This window comes from Neltuma alba, unplaced genomic scaffold (genome assembly GCF_004799145.2).
Source record: "Neltuma alba isolate B1F8T4 unplaced genomic scaffold, ASM479914v2 tig00010370_pilon, whole genome shotgun sequence".
In the NCBI taxonomy this organism is placed as follows: domain Eukaryota; kingdom Viridiplantae; phylum Streptophyta; class Magnoliopsida; order Fabales; family Fabaceae; genus Neltuma; species Neltuma alba.
In genome coordinates, this window is record NW_021635275.1 from 278,196 (window position 1) to 295,226 (window position 17,031).

Below are 17,031 nucleotides of genomic sequence, written 5' to 3' on the forward strand. Positions count from 1 at the left end.
CCTCAAAGAGCCTCAGGTTAGTAACCTGAAGTGAGATTCAGACTTTCAATCAAGAGTGTTAGCTAGCAGTAATGACATTCGCCATTTTGCCACAGCCACTGAAACAAACCAGAGCCTTTGGAAGGGACTAAGTCGACGAAGAAAGAACAAGCAGACAATTTTAACAGTTCATTAGTGCATGATTGGTTCTTAAACCATCGTGAAGCCAGCAACCAATATATGGTGTAATAAATATATGTAATGCAATTCTACGGTCAAGAAAAGGTACATCAACTTTGACAAGTGGTACATAAGCATATTGTAAACTACACGACCCTAGAGGCTACATTCATTTGATTCCTTCTTCAACATTCTTTAACCACAAATGGTATTTCAATTGTAAAAAAGTGGTCAGAGGCATGGTACATCAAGTAGGGATCTTGATAATCTCGGATACTGCTAATCAAATTGTTGTCGCAACTGCATCTCTGTTTCACTTTTCCAAGTTGCATGAGACGACTGGCCCTTCATCCTTTTGGATTTTTCCTTATCTTTGATAGCTGATCCCTTCTTCTTAGACTCTGCGCTTGAATCCTGTGGAGGGCGATCGCCACACACAGGGCAGACCATTCCTCGTGCACTGGAAAATGTCTTGGGAATTCCACACTGCAAGCACATTCTAAAGAAAAGGCCAAAATCTCGGATTAGAAGCGAAGCTATGAAAGGCATGTATCCGCAGATGCATGTAAGTTGAACACGAGGCAAGATCAGAAATGAAATGTCACTTCTGCTAATCCCTCATTCGTTCTGAAAACTCAAATTGATGTCCTATTGTCCATTTAGAGCATCTCCAAACAGTAAAACCATATTTGGGTCGATGCCATTATCAATTCCACACCGCAAAAAAAATTTCGTATAATCTCGGTGGCCGAGAGTATGATATTACACCTCTTCATGAGGATAAAATATTCCATACCCCAATGACAAATCATAATTGTGGGCATTAAAGGGATGCAGCAAAATCTATTCGAGTGGCAAGGAGATGAGCATAATGCCATATTTTGAGGATCTAAGTAGGGATTGTGTCACCTCCAACATATGCCTGCTTAAAATGCTTTTACAGCAAGAATGCTAAGTGCTTTATGTACTCGCTACATCCAGCACTGCTTGATACATAGAAACCAAATATATATATATATATATATATATATATATATCAAAATTTCCATCAGTTACTAAGGGGACCATGCATTACCTCAAAAGGTCTGCAGCATCTTCTGCATTAGGATTGGTCACAGTTGCTACCCTCTTGACTCCTGATGATGCATCCGAAGCAGCTGGCATTGGTGGTTCGCTACCATTGATGTCAGTTCTTACCCGCTCATGGATTCCAACAAGTTGAGGTTTAGACTCAACCACAGCACCTAAAACAATACATTCGTATCTTTTTGTAATGAATACTTGATAGGAATCATGATACTCATGGAGAAACTGATTAAACCAGAAGAGAATCAAGAACATTCACGTCATAGTATTTAATCAAGTACAGGCTGAGCTGACACATCATCTTGACGTATCAATATTTAGCAAGTGATCCTCTCTCTCTACTACAGCTATAATAAATCTTATTTCATTAAGTGAAGTTAGCTACAAGGATCACACAACAAAATTGCGCCTTTCATTTAAACCATAGAGTTTCAATAGTCTTGCGTTAGTTGTTGAGGGCTTAACACAATTCCCTTCATTTGTACAAGCCTAGAAAGGACGATAAAACATAAGCAGAGTTAAGTGATCCTATCTTGATATTCCCCACAGCACAAATATTTAGCAGCAATTTAAGCAATGGCAAATTACCACAATTTTTTTTTTTAAAAAAAAACAATGGCTGCCAAAAGCATTTTTCCCAAGGGTCTTTACTCCTTAGCATTTGAATTGAAACAACATCCTCACAATTTGCCGAAGGCTCCCAATAAAATCAAATAACAAAACAAAGGAAGCAAAAGAACATATTAGCTTGAAAGACTTGTCCAATTTACATATTCATCTTATAATGAGTCATCATCTATAATGACTTTTTGTGCTAATTTTTTTCACCATGAAGTATTCTGCTTTTTTTGTGCGATCCATGTAGCCGACCCCACCTAGGCTTTGTTGTTGTTGTTGTTCAAGTATTCTGCTTTTTTTTTCTTGCAATTTCACGATTTGATTTTTCATCTGGAAAATTATAGATAATATGATCGTGGCACAATACTTCTTAGGTTGCTTGTATCAATGTGGATCTCTAGCAATACTAAAATATACTCTATCATGTCCTATCTTATTTACCCATCACAGACTGACTTTAACCAAAACTTCTAAAGCGGAAAGACAAAATGTGTTTCAAATAGTCTGAAAAGATGCAAAGCATATTAAAAAAATCCAACAAGCAGAATGACAAAACTGTATAGGGAAATATAATTTGACATTAATTAGAAGACCTAATAGAGCAAATGCAGGTTTTGCTGAAAAACCGTTACATTGATACACGGAAGAGCAGCCTAACCAATATTATGCATAATTTTCCAAATGAAAAATCAAATTGTACGTTTAGGGGTAGATAAGCAGAATGGCAAAGACATTGTAGTTCAAAAGGGAGATAGACTAGAAATTTAGAATCAACATGCAACATTAGAACAAAAAATTTGATCATGGACGAGTGCTTACTAGACAGGAACCTGCAGAAGGATTTATATGCTTACCTTAGCTGGAATTTAACCGTTCCAATTTAACAGCTTTAAAGCTCTAAGAAAAAAATTACATAATCTATACTCAGAAATCAATATTTTTTTGTTTGCTTAATAAATTGACTTTCTTTTATCATTATAACTATCACGTTAATAGTTGCTTAACGAAGTGACTTGCTTTTAGAGTTCATCATTGTAGAAGTAAATCACAATATAAAAAGGAAAGATGTCAGAAGCTGAACATTTCAATGCACTAGTGATGTATGAGAGGAACAAAAAGTACCCAAAGTTCAATAGTTCCATACACCAAGATACTCAAGGGTGATACCTAATAATTCTGATAATAGGCCTATTGGTAGGCATTCTAATAAGAAGTACTAATAAATGTAAATGTCAACCGAAAGTCTAAATCTTACCGGGAGGCATATGAATGAGCCCGCAAAAGAAAAGGGCAAAAATACTGCACTTTACCTGCAGGTAAGTCCTTCTTCTCCTTGCGATGCCTCCGGCCACCATGCCTCCCTTGCTGTTGATCAGCTTCTTTAGCTGGGTTATATTCCTCCACGCTATTGTTCAGAAATTGAGGCGGCCCAGAAACCTCCAGAATGAAACAGAATCATTCAGGTATTCAATAAATGACAACAATGAAGCATCCTTTTCCTGCTTCCGTATTCCAGACGAAGGGAAGACAGAATACTCTATTTCATCCCAGGAAACAGTACCAATTTCAAATTTCCCACATTTTACAGAGAAATCACGGCAACCAAACGATAATTAAAAAGATAGAAATTAAGGGCGAAATTACTTCGGAGAAGGCGTCGAATGCAGAAGGAAGCCCAGCAGCGGCGGAAGGTTTTGGAAGGTCGAACATAGATCTGTCGCGAAGTGAAGGGTGAGCAGCAACGGACGCTTTACCGCCGTCACTGTCGCCGTCGTCGCCGTCGTCGTCCGAGGAATTTTGGTAGTAGGTCCCATTACCGACGGCTTCTTTTTCTTCTTCTTCTTCGGCCGAAGAATAGCCTTGGAGAAGAGCTAAGCTCATTGGATCCTCGGAAAGCTCCGAACTTCAGCAGAAAAACGAACCCTACTGCGTTACTGAAGACACAGCCAGAAATTATGTACACAGGTGATGGTCCGGACGAGGAGGGGGTGAGGAAAAAAATGAGGAAGATGAAAGAGTAAACCACTCATAATTTTTTTAAAAAAAAATCTTCAAATTTTTTTTATCAATTAAATTTCTGAAATTTTACACACAATTTTATATTTTTAATCAGATTTCATCGGATCAATAATTTTTTTCTGCAAGAGCTCATCCCTATGTTAATGGTTAGATACATGAATGGTGGGCATTTATAGGCCAAAAACAAATGTAATTAATAGCTTTAAAGATTTAATTGATAAAAATTAAATTTTATCCCTATGATTGTAAATATTGGAGCTATTCAGGGATTAGTTTTAATCTTAAATTTTATTTTTATATTTAATTTTTTTTAACTAATTTAGGTTACCCATAAAATAGTCATCGATATATAATTTAATATCACATAGAATTATTTTAAGAAAATTATATGATATTTATTATAAATAACTAATTATTTAATTTTTTATAATACTCAAATTAGTTAAGTGTTACTCCTCTGGTCCTATTTATAGAGTAAAGAGAGAATTTTTTTTTTGGTTATATTTATAAGTCATTTTATTAAATTTTTATCATGAATGTACTATATTATCCTTCATTTATTGTAGCGTAGATAGTTATTTTTTTTTAAAAGGGGTATATCTTAAATAGGGATAGCGTTGGAAAGTTGTTATATTTTAATAAAGATTTAGTACAGTTTGAAGTTTTTATTGATTTGGGTAAACTGTAAAACATATTGGAAGTACCTTATAAATAGGACCAGATGAGTACCTTCTATTCTAAATATAATATTTAGTTTATAGTGTAATTTGTAGAAATTACACTATAAATTAGATCTTATATTTAAAATTAGAAATTATACTATATTTTACCATAGTACAACCTAGCGAATTACATTACACAATAACCTAGTGACATATAAATTTATCTATAAATGAGAAGTCGGGTTGAACTGTTGAGACTAAGAAATGAGAAGAAGCAAAAAAAGAGAATGGGAAAGGGAGAACAATCTAGAGCCATTTGTGTCTACCTCTTTGTAACTATTGACCTTTTCTTTTCTTTTCTTTTTTTTAATTTAATAAAATTGTGTCTGTTTTCTTTAGATTTTTATACCAAGTAAAACCTCCCAATTAAATCCGAACCATCAAAATAAAATATAGACGATATACATCTGATGAGTTTAAAATACTTATCAAAATGATGAGTAGTGAAACTGAGTTCACTTATCTATAAGTGAGAAGTCAGGTTAAACATGAGACTAGAAAATGAGAAGAAAAGGAAAGAGAACGGGGAAGGGAGACAATCTTGAGCCATTTGTGTTTGTCTCTTTAATTTTTTTAACAAAAATTAAACAATTACCGGATGACTAGTTTGATTTTATAAATATTGATTTTTTTTTTCAATTTAGTGAAATTGTGTCTGTTTTCTTTAAATTTTTATACCAAGTAAAACCTCCCAAATATAGTTCCTTCTCTTTAGTAATTCCACTGGTAATACTCTCTCTCTCTCTCCCCCCTCTCACACATGTGTACGTACTCTTCTTCTTCTCGCTCATCATCCATCATCCATCAATCCAAAATCCAGAAACCTGTAACCCTAGCCACTCAGTTTCTCCATCTGGATCGATCTCTCACCCACATGAGCTCTTCTCTCATCATGCATCAACACCATCAAATAACCTTCTCCCCTCCTCATCATGAGATAAGCTCTCTCCATAACCATAATCACAGCAAGAACAACAATACTTCTAATTCTTCTTCTTCTTCTTCTTCCTCCCCTCCACCTCCTCCATTACCGCAGCTTCAATCACAAGCTTCAAGGATCGTCCAGATTCCAGCAGACCAAGTCTACTGTAGAGTCTTGCCTCCTCCTCATAATAATAACATTTCTTCTTCTTCTGCAGATCGCCAAAATCCATCTAACAATGATGATGATGATGATGATGATACCTCTCGTCGTCACAGATCTAAATGCTTCTCATCCACCAGGTCACGTATCTTCCTCATCTTCATCATTTCTATTCTTCTTCTCATCATTATTGCTTGTATAGTTTACCTCTCACTTAGCCCTAAAAGCCCCACCTTCATCATGGACAGTCTCTCTCTAAAACCAGAAAATGGCATAGTTACGTACAACTTGTCCATGGAAGCTAGTAACCCTAATAGTCATATAGGGTTTTATTATTTGGAAGGTGGGAGTGCTTCGCTTTCTCATAACAAGCAAGAGATAGCTCATGGGACGCCTCCTGAGTTTTATAATGGAAAAAAGGAGACTAGGGTTTTTGACTTGCTGCTCAATTCTTCGTGGGAAGCATTGTCCGAGGTATTAACAGAAACTATTATGAAGGAGAATGATAATGCTGGTGATGATGATAAATATTCAAATGGGAAAGTTCCACTTGTGGTGTTCATTCGCTTACCAGTGAAAATAAAAGTGGGAAAATTGAAGTTGTGGAAGATGAAGATGAAGATCACCTGTGATGTGAGTATTTTTCTGTCATCTTCACAGAAAAGTAATGTGGATTTAGAGCATCACTATTGTAAAAATGCAATACATTGATGAAGATGACAATTAATTAGAGTAACTTTTTTTTATTTTAACTTTGCAATATACATATGTAGATACATTTCAATAACAAATTAGCAGAATTATTATTATTCATCTCTTCTTTTTGGCCTTATTTGTTTTCCTCTCTGGCTTGCCTGATGTTGCAGACATATATTGTTTTATATGTTCTTTCAAAATGCTTCCCGCAAACCAAACAGGGCCTATATATAGTCTGTACAAAAGGATTATTGACCAACAAGGGCATATTATACCAATAAATACTGGTCCAAGTGGAATGGATTTGAGTACCTTAAATATCATGTTCTAGGTTCGATTATTGAGACGGTGTGTATGGGAAAAAAAACATTATTGGGAGGGTTCCCGTTGTAGTGCCTGATAGTATTTTGAGAGATTAGTCTCTTACCGTTCAGGTGAAAAGATATTCTGGGTAACCAAAAAAAAAAAAAAAAGGAGCATGTTATACATGCATGGCATAGCTTTTATATATATGATCCAAATAAATTTTTTATCAAACTGACTTCTATATAAAAGCTTATTCAAACATAAATCATATTTTACTAATTGACTTTTATCTCAATTTCATTTTACAAAGGATTAATTAGTACTACTTTCGATTCTAATTATAAGAACTAGTTGACTAATTTGAGGATATTAAGGAAAGAAGTTAAGTTAGTTATTTGTAATAAATATGTATTGTCTTTTATAAAATATCCTTGCTAATCAAGTGTATTGGTTAGAGTAACTATTCTTAGAAGGACTACATTATGAAAAAATACATAAATATGAGAAACAAAGTGGATGTGAGTGTTATATATAGGACCAAAATAAAAGTCAAACAAGATCTTATATTAAGGACCGGAGGTAGCATAAGAGTCCATTTCATAAATAGTAATATTTGAGAGATTTTTTTTTTGCCAAAAGAGGAAAGAATGATTTGATCAAACAAAAAGTTTCATATCAGATAAAATCAGGTTAAATGAGAGGTATATAAGTAAAAAAAAAAAAAATTCATAAACTTAATGCCTTTAAATCTTGAGTTATACACACATATTGTAATCATGCAGTATCAACACAATATGCATCAATGGAACAAATTAAATTATCTAAACAAGATTGTTCTTGAAAATCAAGCAAACAACCATTCAATAAAGGAGACGGGTCCATTGGATGCGAGATAAAACTGCTGTTGCAATTTTCTCCAATAACAAATTATAGGTTTAACTAGTTAGGTAAATAAAATGTACAAACCTGTCTATTTTTTTACCAGAAAAATATACAAACCTTTCTTGTTAATTAGGTTGATGAATTTTTTTTTTGGGGTAAAAATACAATTTTTTTGTCAAAGATAAAAAGGCAATTTAATTCAAAATGAGCAAAACAATCACATTCAGTCAATTTAAGCAAATCCCAAATAAACTAAAGGAGAAGGTAGGCCCAAAACATCTAAAAGTTGTAAAGAACATACAAAGCAACTACTAACAAAACAAAACCAGATTAGCTATCCAAAGACCAGCCTAAGTTTGAGTACTATCTTCTCCCAGTTGCAACACCATCAAAAAAGACAGTTTTTTGAAGTCCCAAAAACCAAGAGTAGATATTACTCAACAAAATCAAAAGAATAGGGACATAAGAGAACGCTACTGTGGACTGCCATTTCACACTGGTGACCCACGATCTTTATAGCTTTCAAGCTATTAAAAGGGGTCACAACATTGGCTCGCTAAAAAGACAAATTTGGCTTATCAGACACAAAAAATAAAAAATAAAAAAATGTCGAGAACCTTGATGAAGCAATGCTGGAGAGCTTACCCGAAATGGCAAATACACCGAAGAAGAAACTGAAGAAGGTCTCTTTTATGGATAACACACTTTCTAGTTAATAAGAGTTGGTCCAGTTGATAAGGAGTCGATTCATAATCCACAAGGTTGTGAGTTCGAATCCCGCTACCGACATGAGGACTACGTTGGTGGGCGATCTGTAAATACTTTTATAAGCGCTCTCTGAGTCTGAAGGCGTGTCCTGATTCTAGTGAGTTTTTGGGACCCAATTCATCTAAATTTTTTTATACTAAAAAACACTTAATTTAATTTTTTTTTCCCGAAAGAAACATATCCATAAGACTATTTGTTATATTGAATTCCTTGCTCTCCCAACACAAGGACGAGCCCGCTACATGCAAACTACTTCTTTTTTCCCCCAAAAGCTATTTGTGAAAAGACGGTAATAAAAGTGATTTTAATTAGCTTCCATATTCAAAGTATTCTCTCCTACAGCTAAAATAAATCACTGGCCAAAAAAAAAACAGTCACTTCAACTATATTTTGATTCAGGAAATTTCGGCAAAAACAGAAAAGAATCAGGAAAATTTTGTTATATTATTACTTGTTATTTTCAAGAAAATATAGAAACTCAGGTCAATCAATTTGATTACTTTAATGTTTTTTTCGCGAACTCTAACCCATTTAGTCCATTCTCTTAACTGTGTTTTGTCGACACCAGACATATTTAATTTGAATGCTCAATCTCTCATGAATGGAACTCTCTCATACATAAATACAATTAATAAATATTAGTTTTTCAGACTTCATTTTTATGAAATTTTTACAGGCTTTTAACAATACATAAAATACTCAGCTGGTCGAGAATACAAAATTCTATTTCAATAAAAAAATAGACGTTAGATTTTAATCACTATAAAGTTGATAATTATTTTTCTATATTTTATAATAATGGCAAAAAAAAAGTCGAGCACTCTGGTAGGGTAATATTCCTTTTCATAAAGATATAAACAATTTTTTTGAAAAAAAAAATTAAGGGCGGCGAAGAAGAAATAGTATACAATTCCGTCTTGTCTTTTCCCTTCTTATACTGTATTTGGACAAAACGTTAAAACAAAATTGAAAAATCAGCTAAAACTTCTAAGGCTGAATTCAAAAATCAGTGAGTAATTAATTTTCTAAACGGATATTTAATTATTTATGGATAATTTTTTCGCCAATAAATTTTTATCTTCCACCAAAGACAATAGCCCAAAAATACCGTGGCACAACTGGAAAAATGAAATTAATAAAAAAAAAAGCTATTTACACGCTTTGTTTGACTATTTTGACCATGAATCATTGAATTGGAGGGGCCGGCTCTCCGTTCGTTCTTCAACGAACGAACCAATCCCTTCCCGAACGGACAAGTCTGCGCATTTCGCAGGCCAACGTCGTCGGGTCTTTGATTCATCTCCTGGCAACCTCTTTGACTCCATTTCGACCCGTTTTGATTGATTGAAGCTTTGTCTTCGTTTCCCACCAAGCTCGGCGCTTGTGGGTGGGGGTTCTCTGCGATTATGGCGCCCGCCATGGATAAATTCCTCCACAAGCTCCGCAATTTGGACGCTTACCCGAAAATCAACGAAGATTTTTATAGCCGCACTCTATCCGGAGGTGTTATCACCGTCGTTTCCGCCGCGGTTATCCTCTTTTTGTTCTTCTCTGAGCTAAGTATGGACCTCCGATTCCCCCTTCCTTTTCTTCTTCTTTATTTTTTTTTTTTATTTTTTTGATTGTTTTCAGAAGGTTAATGCGTTTGATCACCTGATTGCGACGCCCTAAAATGTAAAAGAAAATGAAGGGCCAATATCTACGGTTGGGATCCTAAGGAAATCGTCTCAGTTCATCTCTTTTGCGTGGCCTTTTGGCTGCATCAATTTGAAATATAAATTTTCAGCGAGGAGGGAACTAACAAAAGAATGATCTTTTAGAAGTTGGAACGGAATTTACCTCCTTTGTCCCCATCTTGTTTTTGCCTCCCCGCCCCGTCTCCTTTCCGGCAATCACATCGCAGAAATTTAATTGGTGATGCTACCTTGTCAATGCGTGTATAACGATATATCTCCGCTAGCTGGTTATACAAATCAGGCGCTTATGATTTTGTAATAACGGCGTCCTTTCAAATTTGTGCTTTAGCTCTATTTAGTTAGGAGAGTGGGTTCGTTGCCATATTTCACTTAATTGTTGAGTGCCCAGTTTCACAACCAATGTATAAATTATGTCTTCTGAAGAAAAAAAAGGTTATTCAAGAAAAGTGTAGAAAATCATAAAGATGGCTTTGAGCTATATTTGCATTTATCTTTATATGTTGGATGGAAAATTTCCTAATGCTGGCCCTTGATATATGAAATGTTTCGAGTTACTAGGCTCATCAGCTTCACTTCTGATGCTGTAACTGTAATTAAAGCTGTTGAGCCTATTTTTTTGCGGTTAACTATTATGGCTATGTATGTACCACTCCAGGTTTAACAATTGATAGAATAGATGAAGTCTGGTCTGACGTTTAAATAGTTTATTGAGGCCATTTCTTTTGCTACTAATATAGGTGATGTGACTAAAGATTTGCCATGAGATTCTGTTGACGTAAGCCATTGATTGCTGTTGCAGGTTCTTACCTCTATACAGTTACTGAGACTAAACTTCTAGTGGATACGTCAAGAGGGGAAAAATTACACATCAATGTAATTCTTGAATTTATAGTTCTGTTATTACTTTAATGTAATTCCTCATGTTCCAAGTCCAATGTTATGGACTATGTGTTGATTCATGGGTTGTAGACAAGAAGTTATCTGTTTGTGTTAATTTGCTGACTTTGGTGATGTATTCATTGAGAGAATTCCATAGATATCCTTGTTCTGTAAATTTTTCTACAAATCATATTATAGCCTGTGATTGTTTTTCTCACCATTGTGCTTGGAAGTGCAGTTTGATGTCACTTTTCCTGCTGTTCGATGTTCGATACTGAGTTTAGATGCAATGGATATTAGTGGGGAGCAGCATCTTGATATAGTACGTACTGCATAATATGGCGTTTATCAATTAATTACATGGCGTAGTTGTGTTAATTACAACAGTAGGGGATGATGTCACCCAAGTACTTGACATTATGTTTAACTGCATTCTAATTATTTTCTCTTTCCCTCAGTCCCATATTGATGCTACTGTTTCTGATTGATTACTTATAGTGCACGGTTTCTATTTTCAGAGACATAATATAGTCAAGAAAAGAATTGATGCCAATGGTAATATAATAGAAGCCAAGCAAGATGGAATTGGAGCACCAAAGGTTGGCCGAAATACTCCAATACTTCTCTACTTCTTAAATATAGCATGATTTGTATCAACTACGAACATCATGCTCAACTTTGTCATCATAGTTTGAAATGTTTATATTTTACTCTTCAGTTACAGTTTGAATCCTCTGTTCTTTATCATCAACTTTAATTCACATTTGAAGAATGACATGGAGTGACTTACTGTGATGAAAATGTTATTTTGTATCGAGTAGTTTTGTGTCATATTTTGCGATGCTTTCAATGGGCTTTAATTGAATAAAATATTACCATTTTAGCTTATTGATACTTACAGTTGACTTTGCCACCATTACAATCATAATATGCAAGAACCCTGTGGGTCACTTGATTTTCATAGCACAGATATGTTTTTTCTGATCTCTGTTTTTTGGCTCAGGACATTCTTATTTGATATTATCTGGTCCCCTTCTTCTTGATTTCTTTGATTATGCAGATTGAGAAGCCTTTACAGAGAGATGGTCGCAGACTTGAACACAATGAAAAGTACTGTGGTTCATGCTATGGCGCAGAAGAAGTATGTGTGATCATTTGATGATAAATTTGCCCTTGGTTTTCTTTTCGATCTGAAACTTCAGTAAGATATTTTGCTTTGGTTCTCAGATTGGACTATAAAAAAGTTGTGTAGTGTGTGGATTTTTGAAGGCTGTCACCTTTTATAGATAAAATAATCAGTGCAGGATGCAAAGTCTATGCCCATGTTAGAACTGATTGCTGCTATGCTTTCAGCCCTTTTAGTAGTCCAGTGCATTTGCTGAACTTTATCAGTCTACTTGAACACTTTTAATATCATAAAAACTTAGTTTGCAATTGTTTTTTAACCTATTACATTGTCTCTCTGCCCTCTCGTGCAGTCAGATGACCATTGTTGTAATTCTTGTGAAGAAGTGCGTGATGCATACAAGAAAAAGGGTTGGGCAGTATCAAATATGGATTTGATTGACCAGGTTGGCAGTGGTACCTTTGTTCTTTCAAGCTACCTATACTGAAATTTTCTGTGAATTCAAATGACGCATTTATAAGGTTGTAAACATTATGTCATATGTGTTTTTGTTGAAGTCATTTGCAAAAATAAAGAACAGTCTGCTAGTTGCTGACATAAACTTTATTATATTCTTCGCATGGTCACAAATGGTGACCTACTTTAATGTCATGGTTTATACATGATTTCTGCTACTGCTAGTAGTGCTCATTTACATATTAACAAGTGTTGAGGTTTTCTTCAAAATCTACCCTTGATATATGATTTCTCTGGTCATGTGCTCACATATGTTTTTTGATTATAATATGAAATCTGTGTCAGCTCATACTTTATGATCCTGACAATTTGCTTTCAGTGTAGAAGAGAAGGTTATATACAGAGGGTAAAAGATGAAGAAGGTGAAGGATGCAATATCCATGGATCCCTCGAGGTTAATAAGGTGGCTGGAAATTTTCATTTTGCCACTGGGAAAAGCATTCATCAGGCGACTATCTTTCTGGCTGATCTGATTGCTTTTCAGGATAATCATAATGTAAGACTCAGTGAACCTCTAATATCTATTGCCATGACCTTGTAATGTTTTGCTGTGGAATTGTTGATTTTTCAATGCTTGCTACATGTATTTCAAAATTGATTTGCAAAATCTGATGCATATTGCAGATCAGCCATCGAATCAACAAGTTAAGTTTTGGTGATCACTTCCCTGGATTGGTAAATCCTCTTGACGGGTAATTCTTCTTCTTCTGTCTTTATTTTCAACTGACAAGGATGGTTTTAAAGTAATTTGACTTCAAAAATTCATATCCAGTTTTCTTTTAAAATGTTGACCTGATGTTGTGCAATTTTCATTTTAATATAACCGGAAGTTGGATTGACTAGGTACAAATGATTTAGAAATCTCTTGCGGTTCTGCAAGAGATAATTTATGTAGGCATGTTTTACATGTGGATTTTATATTTATCTTGCTAAGATAATTTTTTCTTTGAAATTTAAAAGATGTAGTTTGTCTCTGTGTGCAAATTTATTTACGAGTAAAATACGAGTGTGTGTGTGGAATACTGTTATGATTGAGAATTATTCATCTATAATTTTCTTTTCCAAACCATTTAAGATCCCCTTCATTTCTTCTTTTCAATCCTTTACAGGGTACAGTGGGTGCAAGGACCACACCATGGTATGTACCAGTATTTCATCAAGGTTAGTAGTATCTTCGGATAATTTCTCGTTAAATATTTTCTGCAGTCTTTTGAGTGTCAACTATATGCTCAATGTTTGGCCACCAAAAAAAAAAAATCTCCTAAATAATGATGTTAGTATACACCAAATTCAACCTTTTTTTTTAATGTTATAAAAAATCTGAACCATCTTTGTTATGAATCCTATTTATGTGTCTAAGCAGACACATTAAACTATTTCTATTTTGTTATTAACCTTTCTTGCTCACTAGAAGAAACATATTTAATTCTTACCTATAACTATTGCATTAAATGGTAGAGATATGTTCATCTTCCTTTTGAAAACGAGAAACTGTTTGTATTTAAATTTAAACATATCTTGTTGATTCATTTTTGTACTGAGTTTCACGTGTGCTTGTATTTATGTGTACGCTTGCAGGTGGTCCCTACAGTTTACACAAATCTGTGGGGCCGCGTTACCTATTCAAATCAGGTATTACAAATTAAGAATAAAATGCTATTATTCCATGGTGCTGTTTAGATAATGCCTAATTGGCATGTTTTGTGTTGTTGCACAGTATTCTGTGACAGAGCATTTCAAGAGTTCAGAGTTTGGTGCAATTCCTGGAGTCTTTTTCTTTTATGACATAAATCCTATCAAGGTAAAACTGTTAAATCTGACTAGCCAATTGAGTGAAATGCTTTTAGATTTTCCCTTAACTTACTGTTAACTCTGTCTATCAATGTACTTCCCAATTGTGCTGAATTGTGTGGTCATAAAATTTACATTAATGATTAATTTTATATGCCCCCTGTTTAGTTTTCCTGTAATGAACTCCGTTTTCATCTTTAGATGAATTTGGTCGACCTGTAACAATGTATGTTAGCTGGAAAATTTTTTGTTTCTAGTAGAACTTTCTAAGCTGAAAATTATTCCCTGCATATAAGCGCTTAAAAAACAACACGCAATCAGCTTGTACCGCCGAGGAAAAAAAACCACAAGCAGCTGACTCCAAAACTTCTATCAAGACAACCCTACTTGGAAAACTCTCTGTTTAAATTTTAAATGGCAAGAAAAACGCAGGGTTTTGTTGTTGGTAAGCAAATGTCTCTTTGTTAATAGCATTTCGTGCCCTTAATCTCAAGTATGAATTTGAAGCCTAGCTCTTCTGCATGGCGCAACTAAAACATCTATAACTGTTGTTATTTTGATAGCATCATTTCATTTCCCTTAAAATTTATTCTGCCGTATACAATACAAACTTCTGGGTCAATTGAGATCTCTGTACAATTTCTTCTATCATGTTGAGGAACTGGAAAAGTTGTTGAACAAAAGAATTTAGTTTATTTGAAACCATAGAAAAATGGTTGCGCATTTGGTAATTTGTAACAGCGCATGATTTTATGTTGCAGGTCAACTTTAAGGAGGAACACGTTCCATTTCTTCACTTCCTTACCAACATTTGTGCCATCGTTGGAGGTAGCTCCTCCCCCTTTCTTTTTTCTGTTTTTGTCATGTCTAAAAATAAGTTAACATTTTCTTAGGAATCACATATAATATGATTCTATTCGAGTGAAGATCGTAAAAATCATGGCTGCTATAATTAGACTACAACTACCCATTTGCTTAGCACCAATGAAAAGGAACCCTTTCCACTGCCCAACAATCAAGATGGGAAATTATTATATCCGTCTAATTACTACTTGATAACAAGTATTTTTATTATTAATTGATATTATATGCTTAAAATGTTTTTTTTTTATTTTTTTATTTATTTTTTCATTTCATTTTCTTTTCCATTCCATTCCATCTCACAAACCAAATGAGAGTACAATAATATGTGGCCTGAAAACTGATCACTTTTCTCTTTGCTTTCACTTATGTCTGCTTCTTCATTAGAATGTGCCGGTAACTTAACTGACTAACTAAATTTCTGTTGGAAAACTTGCATAGTCTGTGCACATGTTTGATTAGCATGTTGTACTAGCTATTGGAATGATAAACGCCGCTTCCATGACCAAATGATTAGGAGTTCGATTCTTATCAATGTCATCTACTCTCGAGTTTTGAGATTTCATGTGAGGGCATTTGTAATGATAGCGAACTATTCACATAGTCTTTGGTTTTATGCATGTGGAAGTATGGATATGTACACTACTACCACTATATTCCTCATAATGATGCAATTGATTACCAATGAATTTCTGTCTTTCTGCACAGGTATATTCACTGTTGCTGGAATAGTAGATTCATTCGTATATTATGGTAAGAGAAGTTTAAAAAAGAAGATGGAGATTGGAAAGTATGGGTGATGTGGGCACCAATTAACCCTTATGCTCTAAATGTCTAGATTGAATCTGCATGTGATGATGCACTTGGTTGTTTGGTGCAGTGTATGCTGATCAAAATGTGATCATGTAAAAGTACCAAAATTTTGTGATCTTGTGGAAAGATTTGCTTATTTTTTTTATGGATTTCTGGATTTTTCACGTTTTCCATTTGTTGTAGTCAGTTTCCTTTACATTTCTGTAACCTGTAGGTTTTATGTATGGAACTATGGATTCTAGTACAGAAGCTTGAATCAAAGTGTTCAGATATTTTTCAATGCTTAAAAGCTGAATCCTCTACCCAACATTTTCACATTTGTGAATTTGGAATCAATCACGTTTCTGCATCCATTATATAAAGTTTGATTGGTGAGTTTTACTGCTCATAACTTACGTTAAACTCATTTCAATCTTATTTCCAAGAATCTTAAGTTCAGATATCATTACGCCAAAAAGTCTAGACCAAGAAAGCTAACAAAAGGCTTGTAAGATCATATTCTGTGGCCGTCTGTTTTGTCTGTTTATGCATAATGCCGATGACATTGATAGTATTATTTCCAGTTCTAACCATAAGATCTATTTTGTTACGTGTGTTTACTATAAACTAGATCTTATATTTAAGATCAAAGATAGTAGTATTTTTTTGTGGGTCTTATAAAAGATACAATGTTTGTATTTTTTTTTTTTTTTGGGAAGAGTTTCCGTTCCTCCTAGATCCATGGTTGATCTCAAAGGAAGTGTCAATTTTGAAAACTTCAATTGGACAATCATGGGAGCCACGATGCATTCCACGCATTTGAGGGATTTTATCATAGAACTTCAAAGTTTATCCTCGTCGATTAAGATTTAATCATAGAAGTAGCATCGACTTGATAGGGATACAAAGCTATATACCAAATTTGGAGAGAGAATTAATTGTTTAAAAGAAGAAAACAGCAAAGCCGACCCCGACTCCCAAGATGCTATATTGAATTCTTTTTGTCATCTTACATAATATACTGACTGA

At 34.4% G+C, this 17,031-nt stretch overlaps 3 protein-coding genes across 5 annotated transcripts; 2 read left to right on the forward strand and 1 right to left on the reverse strand.

Moving 5' to 3' along the window:
• Positions 1-189: 189 nt before the first annotated feature.
• On the reverse strand, positions 190-3,826 carry LOC114756034 (uncharacterized). Its single transcript, XM_028944947.1, has 4 exons — positions 3,508-3,826; positions 3,174-3,300; positions 1,235-1,403; positions 190-658 (listed from the first exon to the last, which is right to left on the reverse strand). The coding sequence occupies exons 1-4, from the start codon at positions 3,742-3,744 to the stop codon at positions 439-441; spliced, it is 753 nt and encodes a 250-aa protein (XP_028800780.1). The 5' UTR covers positions 3,745-3,826; the 3' UTR covers positions 190-438.
• Positions 3,827-5,478: 1,652 nt separating this feature from the next.
• On the forward strand, positions 5,479-6,399 carry LOC114756054 (NDR1/HIN1-like protein 13). The gene has a single exon (XM_028944967.1). The coding sequence runs from the start codon at positions 5,479-5,481 to the stop codon at positions 6,397-6,399; it is 921 nt and encodes a 306-aa protein (XP_028800800.1).
• Positions 6,400-9,559: 3,160 nt separating this feature from the next.
• On the forward strand, positions 9,560-16,312 carry LOC114756027 (endoplasmic reticulum-Golgi intermediate compartment protein 3). Of its 3 annotated transcripts, none has more exons than XM_028944933.1 (13): positions 9,560-9,900; positions 10,837-10,910; positions 11,155-11,238; positions 11,435-11,515; positions 11,977-12,057; positions 12,395-12,487; positions 12,878-13,054; positions 13,183-13,250; positions 13,668-13,719; positions 14,137-14,190; positions 14,276-14,359; positions 15,111-15,177; positions 15,919-16,312. In XM_028944933.1, exons 1-13 carry the CDS (start codon positions 9,747-9,749, stop codon positions 16,008-16,010), a joined length of 1,161 nt encoding a protein of 386 aa, XP_028800766.1. In that variant the 5' UTR covers positions 9,560-9,746; the 3' UTR covers positions 16,011-16,312. The 3 variants fall into 3 exon arrangements, with proteins under 3 accessions (XP_028800766.1, XP_028800768.1, XP_028800767.1); XM_028944935.1 differs by lacking the exon at positions 9,560-9,900 and adding an exon at positions 10,462-10,469 and having other exon boundaries at positions 10,889-10,910; XM_028944934.1 differs by lacking the exon at positions 9,560-9,900 and adding an exon at positions 10,463-10,469 and having other exon boundaries at positions 10,876-10,910.
• The last annotated feature ends 719 nt before the right edge of the window (positions 16,313-17,031 follow it).